This window comes from Triplophysa rosa, linkage group LG19 (assembly GCF_024868665.1).
Source record: "Triplophysa rosa linkage group LG19, Trosa_1v2, whole genome shotgun sequence".
NCBI lineage: Eukaryota > Metazoa > Chordata > Actinopteri > Cypriniformes > Nemacheilidae > Triplophysa > Triplophysa rosa.
In genome coordinates, this window is record NC_079908.1 from 3,374,277 (window position 1) to 3,384,419 (window position 10,143).

Here is a 10,143-nt window from a genome sequence, read left to right on the forward strand (position 1 = left end):
CCACAATCTAAAGTACACAAAGCAGGTACTCTGTCAACTTACATAACATTTTGTTGTATAAATAGTTTAGGCATTTAGACTGTAAACCGCAGACATGAAGTGCACTCCAAATCCAAAAAAATGTTTGACACTTTGACTCACTCATAGCTGTTGCTTTCCTTATGCAGCATAAACATAAGCAAACGCCTCACTGTAGTAAAAAAATCCATTCCACTATTTAAAACACTACTCTTAAAACTAAAATAATACTATGCAAAATGTATTCAATAGATTGTATAGTGCATAATATAATTGCAGTTGTGTTCTGAATAAGGTATAAAAAACAGATGTAGAATAGAACAAGAGGGACCATTTTCTTTATTTTTTTTTAAAGCAAAGCCATTTAAAAATAGCAATATTGAAACAAAATGGTTCTGTTAAGAAATATCATGATAAATAACATTGTAAAAGACATAATTTTACATAAAATCCATTCTTTCGCGTTTATCCATATAAATGCGCAAATAACAATGCAAAAACATTTGAATTAGAAATAAGGCATAATATTACTTTTTATATATACAATTGCTAAAATGAACAAGTTTAAGAATGCTTAAGATATTCTGCTAACAGTCTTGAGAGTTTCTGTCTAATGCGTGCCAAAATATCAGCACACGTTAACAATTATTTAAAAAAACTACAACAGCACTCTAAGCATTATTATATGTCTTTATACAAATAAATAACGTATTTACAATGCAGGAATAATGTGTAATAATCTCAAGTGCTGATTCTCAATGCACTGTTAATGCCTCTTCCAGCGTATCGATATGAACCAAGGGAATTTTTGCCACCTCAAAAAAGACTCTGTCGACACACACACACACATATAAAGACAAAAGTAGTATGAATTAAAGAGAAAATAAAACAATAGAAAATTCCACCTAATGGTCCATAATATGACCTTGGTGATTTGTCTAGAATTACCTGTGAGAGTATTTGTTGTCCACAGCTTTAAGTTTGTCATTTGAGGGGCTTGCCAGCATTGCATACAACCTCCTGACCAAACAACTCAAGTCAGTCGACGCATAGCCGGTGTGATACTGCAAAATTGGAGTCTGTGAAAGAAAACATGCAGGAATTAAGAAGACTTTCTTCTGCAGAACACAAAAGAATATATTTTGAAAAATGTTGGTAAACAAACAACATTGGCTCCATTGGCTTCCATTGTATGGACACAAAACCACTGAGACATTTCTCAAAATAACTTCTTTGTGTTCGACAGAAGAAAGACTCATATACAGGTTTAGAATGACAATATAAATAAATGACAGAATTGGATGATCCTTTAAGTCAATGGTAACATTGAAAAGGGAATTTGTTATGCATCCATTCTCAATACATCAAGACAACAAATTCGCCTTGGACCTAAACGTGTCCCTTTTTCTTACCCATCCTCCCAGGTCTTTGGTGATGAGAGCTAACAGAAGGCAGGCGCAGGCCAGTCGAGACGATCTCTCTGACACGAGCTCTACCTCCAGCAGGCTCAACTCACAGATGTAGCGTGCTAGTGTCAGCGTCTCCATATTCACACCGGCTACCTGCAACGTTTATTTTGTTTTGAGAAATTGATGGAAGAACATAACATTTAGTAGAAGTCAAGTGTAACATGGCAACAAAATGTAATGGTGACAACTGTCCTCAAGCTCTGACCTTTGCGTAGCGTCTGAGGAAGCGGTAAGGCACGGGAATGTTAATTTCAAAGTTGAGTGCCTGCAAAATGTTCACTTCCATAGACAGTAGCTCCCGTCTTTTGTAGGCATCATCACAAATGTAAAGGAAGTCATCGACAGATGGAGGACAACGTTCCTGGTGACAAGACCACAAATTGTCATTACTGTGTGAGCAATACTTTTAAAGAAACAGTTCAGTTCAGAAACAGATGTACAGTGATTCAATTTATTAGACCACCAGCACTCAATGGAAGGTACAGTATGTGCCACAGCTGCCAGAAACGAACAGTATTGGTGATTACCAATACATTTGTTTTGTTTCCGTTATGGCTAATCTATCAGTATATGTAAGCTCTTTAGTACTTCTCATGCCGAAATATAGTCATTGTTGTTATCCATGAATTTTCAAATTTACTGTTTTGAAAGGCAATAAAAATAGCAAAAAAGCACTTCACTATTTTTTCTTTCAGATGCCCAATTACAGTTATTTACTTGCAGAAAAAATATGATTTAATGGTTGAATGTTGACAATAAACTTTTAAGTTTTAAACAACTTTTGGACAGATTCCTAAAATATTTGTATTTTTTCTTATGACAGGTAATAAACTTGTTAAGCACCGTGTACGACTTCCTTTATTCAGCTGAATGTAAAAATATCCATCTTCACAGTGCATATCTATGCTGACGCTCCATAAAGCATAATCCAAAGTCAGTACATACAGGTGCTGGTCATATAATTAGAATATCATCAAAAAGTTGATTTATTTCACTAATTCCATTCAAAAAGTAAAACTTGTATATTATATTCATTCATTACACACAGACTGCTATATTTCAAATGTTTATTTCTTTTAATTTGATGATTATAACTGACAACTAATGAAAATCCCAAATTCAGTATCTCAGAAAATTTGAATATTACTTAAGACCAATACAAAGAAAGGATTTTTAGAAATCTTGGCCAACTGAAAAGTATGAACATGAAAAGTATGAGCATGTACAGCACTCAATACTTAGTTGGGGCTCCTTTTGCCTGAATTACTGCAGCAATGCGGCGTGGCATGGAGTCGATCAGTCTGTGGCACTGCTCAGGTGTTATGAGAGGCCAGGTTGCTCTGATAGTGGCCTTCAGCTCTTCTGCATTGTTGGGTCTGGCATATCGCATCTTCCTCTTCACAATACCCCATAGATTTTCTATGGGGTTAAGGTCAGGCGAGTTTGCTGGCCAATTAAGAACAGGGATACCATGGTCCTTAAACCAGGTACTGGTAGCTTTGGCACTGTGTGCAGGTGCCAAGTCCTGTTGGAAAATGAAATCTGCATCTCCATAAAGTTGGTCAGCAGCAGGAAGCATGAAGTGCTCTAAAACTTCCTGGTATACGGCTGCGTTGACCTTGGACCTCAGAAAACACAGTGGACCAACACCAGCAGATGACATGGCACCCCAAACCATCACTGACTGTGGAAACTTTACACTGGACCTCAAGCAACGTGGATTCTGTGCCTCTCCTCTCTTCCTCCAGACTCTGGGACCCTGATTTCCAAAGGAAATGCAAAATTTACTTTCATCAGAGAACATAACTTTGGACCACTCAGCAGCAGTCCAGTCCTTTTTGTCTTTAGCCCAGGCGAGACGCTTCTGATGCTTCCTGCTGCTGACCAACTTTATGGAGATGCAGATTTCATTTTCCAACAGGACTTGGCACCTGCACACAGTGCCAAAGCTACCAGTACCTGGTTTAAGGACCATGGTATCCCTGTTCTTAATTGGCCAGCAAACTCGCCTGACCTTAACCCCATAGAAAATCTATGGGGTATTGTGAAGAGGAAGATGCGATATGCCAGACCCAACAATGCAGAAGAGCTGAAGGCCACTATCAGAGCAACCTGGGCTCTCATAACACCTGAGCAGTGCCACAGACTGATCGACTCCATGCCACGCCGCATTGCTGCAGTAATTCAGGCAAAAGGAGCCCCAACTAAGTATTGAGTGCTGTACATGCTCATACTTTTCATGTTCATACTTTTCAGTTGGCCAAGATTTCTAAAAATCCTTTCTTTGTATTGGTCTTAAGTAATATTCTAATTTTCTGAGATACTGAATTTGGGATTTTCATTAGTTGTCAGTTATAATCATCAAATTAAAAGAAATAAACATTTGAAATATAGCAGTCTGTGTGTAATGAATGAATATAATATACAAGTTTCACTTTTTGAATGGAATTAGTGAAATAAATCAACTTTTTGATGATATTCTAATTATATGACCAGCACCTGTAAATGTCTTCTCATTATATTCAAAATTTAGCACTCTTTTGGGCTTGTTTTGGTTAAAATTTCGCTGTTAACCGTTTCCCTTTAAAAGACATTTTGAACCCACTGCAGTTGTTTAGGAAACTTTCATGATGGATGGATGTACTTTTTGGACCCACATACTGACATTAAGTGAAAATAATTTTATTTAAAACAGTGTTTGACTGAAGAAAGGCATTTACAGTATGTACATATGGGATGGCATTGGTGTGAGTTCTGAGAAAATGTTCATTTTGGGGTTTAAATGGAGTCCAATTGTTGACAGAAAGTGTTTTGGTCCTTCACCTCAAACTTGGCAGCGATGAGCATGGCGGTGGAGCCGATGAGCTGCAACGACTCCCTCATAACAACAGCCACTGACAGGTAATGATCTGTGATCTTCACTGCCAAATAAAGCGTCTCGTGGTTCAACTCAAAGTTTTCCTTCATGCACGGGGAGACATATAGACACATTACAAAGAATTGCAATAATCATGATATAACATTAGATTAGCTAAACAATATTATCAAACTGTGTTGCAAGGACCCTGTTGGTTCCCACCCTTAGTAGATAACATCACTCACCTGTACCTCCACCATCCAGTCAACCAGAACACCCCTCATGTCTTGTGTTAGGTCTGGCTGCTTCTGCATGTAATCACTTAATACAAAACTCTCCTGTGCGGGAAAAAAACAGTTTACATTTATTTTTGTGCGGAAACACTATGCGCAAAAGTTAAAGGGGATGTGCAACATTATGCAATTTGACTTCTTTACAATGTTAAACGTGCTGTCTTCTCATGCCTGACATGGTCAACTTGTCAAAAAACGAGTTGTATGTATTACTTAGTATTTCTGTGATCGATACACTCCCCCAGCGTTCGTACAGGTTTCGGAAAGTTTTTTGAAACATGAAAATCCATTTCGTAACTTTTCTTCGTCTCTTATCGTACAATTCTCCCGGAAAAGCACACCCACGAGTCAACCCGCGAGAGTGATATGAAAGATATGAGCAAAAGAGAGAGAACACTTGCGTTCGGGAAGTTCAGCTGTGTTTGTTTGTTTGTTTACTGCATTTCGGTGAGGAATGTTATATAAACGTCGGATGTAACGCTGGATTTGGAGATCGTTTGAAACTGATAGATGGAACGGTCCAAGCGCTAACAGATGCCGGAAACCGCACGCGGTAAGTAAAACTAAGTCATAAGTCTGTGTTTTGTTGGCAATGTGTGCGCACGTGCTCATTTGACTACCAAGTGACATGAATATATGAAGAGTTTATTTCCAAAACGAGACAACTCGGTTTAAAAAAAAATCAAAAATCATGTTTTTTGAATTGTGAATTCCAATTAATATCAAACTGCAATTAGTTTGTTTTGATTTAAGCCACGATAACTCAAAAAATACTGCTAAGTAACACAATGAAAACATGATAAAATAATAAAAAACATGATTTTTGAAAAAAAAATTAAACAAACTCTTCATATGGTAAAATTACATGAAAGGTTGGACGTCAACACATAAAGCTATAGGCAAACTTAATTATTAAACATGCATGCAATTACGTGCATGAACATTGTCCACATTCATTTTCAGTTTGCAATCCACCAGCAAAAAATCCCTGATCTAACATAAAGCCTGTGCTGTGTTTATACTGCAGGTATAACCAGGGTTTGAATTGTGGGGATTTAGTCCAGAGAGTGAATTTCAAGGGCGGAGCAAGTTCCACCTGAAAATGTCAATCCATGAATCTTTCATCCATGAAATATCCCCCAAATGCAATGCACATTTCATACATACAGTAAATATAGTGGAATTTTCCACATCCAGTGTATAAAAAAAAGAAAACGTCCCCCGACTAGTGAGTCTCAGCCATTTTCAGCACGGTGTATAAAAGCAAGGAGAGCTTTAACCAAGTCGTCCAATGTATTACCAATTTTCACATTTCCATCTGAATGTGTGACGTATCATGCAATATCACTTTCAAGCCCACCTCTCTGTTCTTGAGGTAGTCAAAGATGTCTTTGGCATACTCGGGGCTCAATAAACAGTCACCGATGTGTTCCTTATCAATGTCAAACTCCTCAGGCATCCGGGCAACACAAACCTAGTAAACACAGACAGCAAGAGAAAACTTTACAGAAGAAAGAATGACTATAAGGTACTATGATACTTTGATTTCTGACAAACCAAGCAACAAAACAAACAAACAAAAATGGTTTGGGGTTTGCTTCAGGTACAAGCAAATCATTTTGCTGATTTTTATTTTTTTATATATACATAGTGTAAAGAGACTGATCAGCAAATATTCTGCTCTGGGCCAAATTGCAATGCTGGAAAACCCCCATTTTGTGACACTTAAAGTAAAAGAGTTCATCTGAGTATAACCTTTTGCTGTTGGACTGTCGACTGCTCTTCAGGCTGACACACACTGAAGCAATCTTCTGGCAATTCCTCTGCTTTAAATTCAGCTTTCTTGGGCTGTTCTTCAGAAGAGGAATCCTTACAACTGCAGAAATTAAGGACAAATTAACCAATTAGACCTGTAAACTTCTAAATTAGTACGTTTACATTTAATGAGTGAATTAACTAATTAATTACTCTTTCTGGATGACATGAGTCTTGGCGATCACTTTGCGGTTTGGAGCCTTATTGACTGTTTTGACACTTTTTCCTTGGATGCCTGTCTGGGTTTTGGTCGTCTGTGGAAACAAACAGTGATCTGAACAGTTAAACTTCTTTATATTTTGTTATGCAGTGAAATCCCAGCCTTTGACCTCAAGGTCCACTCCATTGTCCACAGCAATATTTAAAGGCCCATTACACACAATTTCTATACAATACGATATTCTAAACCTTGGCATAACTAGAAAGATGTATATTCGTTTTAAAAAGACATCAAAAAGTAATGTTTTAGTTCATCTTGACGGTTTTGTCGTATTTTAAATCATCATGCATCACCTTGAGACCCCCTTAGAAGTCTGTTGAGACCAGTGTTTTTCCTGCATAGAGAAATTGGAGGCGGCCGCCTCCGTCAAATGTCGTGCCGCCTCAGGCTCTCGCCAAAATTATGTTGCAAGTCTTCACAAGAAATGCTGCGTGCATTTATCAGACTGTCATTTGTAACTGCAGTTGCGACATTACGCCACAGTGGAGGCGCTGTTTCGTTACAGCACACTGAGGAGCTAAAAAGAGTTGCAGAACAAGAGCCAGCCTGTTTCACGGCTGTTTGTTTTGCATCAAAGTACGTTTCATTTCTTGAAATTTATTAAATTAACATGAAGCACATCATTGTAATGTCATAGCTGTGCAGTTGGATCGTTGAATCAGCGTATACTGTACACAGAGTTCGCCAGTATGAACGCACATTGCGTTCAGAACGACTCGCACACGAATGACTCATTTGAACCGATTCATTTAAACTATTGAACTTTTCAGTTACTAGCGAATATAAGAGATCCTTGAATCATTTAAAATGAACCACAGAGAATGGAAGATGTGAATAAGCTTTGCTCATTTAGAAAGACTAGTTAATTCAGTTGGCTATTTTGGGCTGAAAACTTAGTTGAAAATGATAAAAAAAAATTAATTAAAAAAAAAAACATTTCTGTTTGGTTGAATAAAAGTAATGTTTTATATAACTTAATAATTGTCATTTTTATCTAATTTTATTAGAACTTTTAATATGTCAAACTCGAAGTCACTTTGGTTAAGCCACTAAAAGGTACATTAGGCCTACACGTGTGTACAAGATCAGGATGGCACCACCTCCGCCTCATTTTGAGCCAGGAAAAACCCTGTGAGACATTAAAAGTTCAAGTCATGGCAGCAGTGGCTAACTTTGAGAAAAGTGGCATAAATCAATTGCAGATGTCACTTACTTTGATATTCGGTCATCTGACTGATACATTACAATGTCTTCATTTTAAAGACTGTGTCAAAGTGCAATGCCATTTCAAACATATCAAACTTTTGTGAAATGTTTTGCTTATTCACATTTGTGAATGTGACTTTACACTTCAATTATATTTATGCATTTGTGCATCAGACACTTTCTATCCAAAGCAAATTACAGTGCTGTCAATGTATACATTCATCAGTTGATGATAGCGATTTCCAAATTCTTTTTGAAGGGTCTTTGTATGATTATACTAATGTTTTACCTTAATATTATAGGAAATACAAAACATGATGATGTTAATAAAAGTAATAAAAAGCCATTCTTTAGTGCTTAGCTCACATTGGTCAGATCAACAAAGGCGGATCTTTTCTTAGGGCCTCCCTTGGGAGAGGAGGGCGTCCTCTTGACATTATAAACGTCCTCCTGAAACAAACAAACAAAAACATCGACTGCTGATCACGAATAACAAACAATAATCAGGTGTATCTGTAACAGCTGGTCAAAGTCGTCTTCGTTTATTTATTGAGGATACGTCGCTGCGCAGACCAATCAGCATATGGCATCAAAACATCACGAGAGCGATGGGTCTGCGCAGCGCCGCAAGAACACTCCTCGCAGATAATACATCAAATAGCATAAGATTGATATTCTCACCTGATTTGGTCAACGCTCACCTTATATTTGATATCAGACGAGTTTATTTTACTATTTAGACGTGGCATGACCTGTTTCATTGAAATCCTCGATCACTGACTTTAAACCCCACAACAAAGAATGAGAAGAATCACCGGTTTTTCATTCAGCCTTCGGCGAAACGAAGTATCCTCTTTGGTAATTACCGACCATAAATCTGAGTTCTGTAGAATTCTTAAGTAAAACCGGTCTGTCCAGTTTTTGACGATATAAAATTAGTAGGGACTAGCATCGGTAAACAAACATGAGCGACGCCTTCAAAGACAGCTTTCATTTGTTATTCACAACGGGAGCTGAATTCGAAACATGTCGGAGGAAGAGAGCTGACTGCTGATTGGTCGCGTCACGTGAAATCTCAGCCAATCAGCATCTTAAAATGAAAGTACCTACCAATGTGCGTGGCGTGTCAATGACGTGTGGCGTGGCTGATTTAAAAATAAACCATTCAGAAAGCAGTTTACATCCTGAATAATCGAACGTCATTTAAAGAAACGGAAAGATGCCAAAGACTAATATTAAAAATAAAACAAAGTAAATAAAAATAATGGTTAAGGAATGCACTGTCTATAAACAAATTATGCGCCTCTGTGTTATTTGGCCTGAGGGAGGCGCTGTAATGTTAATCGATAGGCCCTAACTGCATAAGCATACTCTTATAATAGAATGCTTAATTTTGTATTTGTATTGTGTTTAAATGAAATAAACCAATTTAACAGCAAACACAAAATGTATTCTCATGGGCTATTTTTGGACTTTATCCCTTCTTTTAATCGTGCCGTTTTTTGGCAACATTTCATATGAAGTTTACTCCCTTTATAAAATGTTCTTTCGAACATGTGTCAACTCTACCACATAACACGACGGCATGCCAACAGAACCTGACCAACATACCACGACTATTCATAATGCAAGCGAAAACAACACATACCAAGCATTAAACATTTTTAGATAACATTTTTTTATACTTAGATGTTCTACTTACACCGTTAAAAAGAATGCTGATTTTCCACTCCCAGAAAGTGACTACAAAGAGAAATACATTTTTGTTAAAGAAGGTGCTTCACGAAAGAGTGAATTCTTAGAAAGAAAGAAATAAAACTGTCTCGCCATCACAAGGGAGGAATTGAGTGTGAACTAGAGTGCCATCTAGTGGCCAGATACAAACGTTACAAATAAAACTGATGTCATGGTCACAAACTACCCTTTAAAATACTTTTATTCAATGAAATGAAATCTAATTAAATTTAAACTAGCACACACCTCAATACTTTATCAATGTTTCATACGTTTTCTAGGGTCAAGAGTATTTTCTTAGATCAATTATCAACACAAAGTAAAGTTTAATTCATAAAGTATTTTCAATCCATCCAGGCAGTATTTCACCCTCTATTCAGCAGCACAATACTGCACGGGTCTACAAGGAAGAATGTGGTTTCTAAAACATTTCAATTAAAAGACAGTACAAAATATAAACATATATCTATAAACACGTTGAAGTCACAGAGTAACAATACATAACAATAAATAATAAATGTACAATGTAGT

At 37.1% G+C, this 10,143-nt stretch overlaps 1 protein-coding gene across 1 annotated transcript; it reads right to left on the reverse strand.

Annotated features, from left to right (window-relative positions):
• Positions 1–351: 351 nt before the first annotated feature.
• LOC130570532 (G2/mitotic-specific cyclin-B3-like) lies at positions 352–8,871 on the reverse strand. Its single transcript, XM_057360879.1, has 11 exons — positions 8,580–8,871; positions 8,245–8,328; positions 6,606–6,706; positions 6,393–6,513; positions 5,998–6,111; positions 4,590–4,682; positions 4,311–4,448; positions 1,693–1,848; positions 1,431–1,580; positions 967–1,097; positions 352–846 (listed from the first exon to the last, which is right to left on the reverse strand). The coding sequence occupies exons 1-11, from the start codon at positions 8,637–8,639 to the stop codon at positions 774–776; spliced, it is 1,221 nt and encodes a 406-aa protein (XP_057216862.1). The 5' UTR covers positions 8,640–8,871; the 3' UTR covers positions 352–773.
• Positions 8,872–10,143: the final 1,272 nt, after the last annotated feature.

Excerpts from the sequence above, each read along its gene's own strand:
- LOC130570532 (XM_057360879.1), bottom strand. The coding sequence starts at position 8,639 with ATGAAACAGGTCATGCCACGTCTAAATAGTAAAATAAACTCGTCTGAT. Across the intron at positions 6,112-6,392 it reads CGACAGTCCAACAGCAAAAG|GTTTGTGTTGCCCGGATGCC; the intron begins GTTATACTCAGA and ends TGTGTTTACTAG. Across the intron at positions 4,683-5,997 it reads ACTACCTCAAGAACAGAGAG|GAGAGTTTTGTATTAAGTGA; the intron begins GTGGGCTTGAAA and ends TTTCCCGCACAG.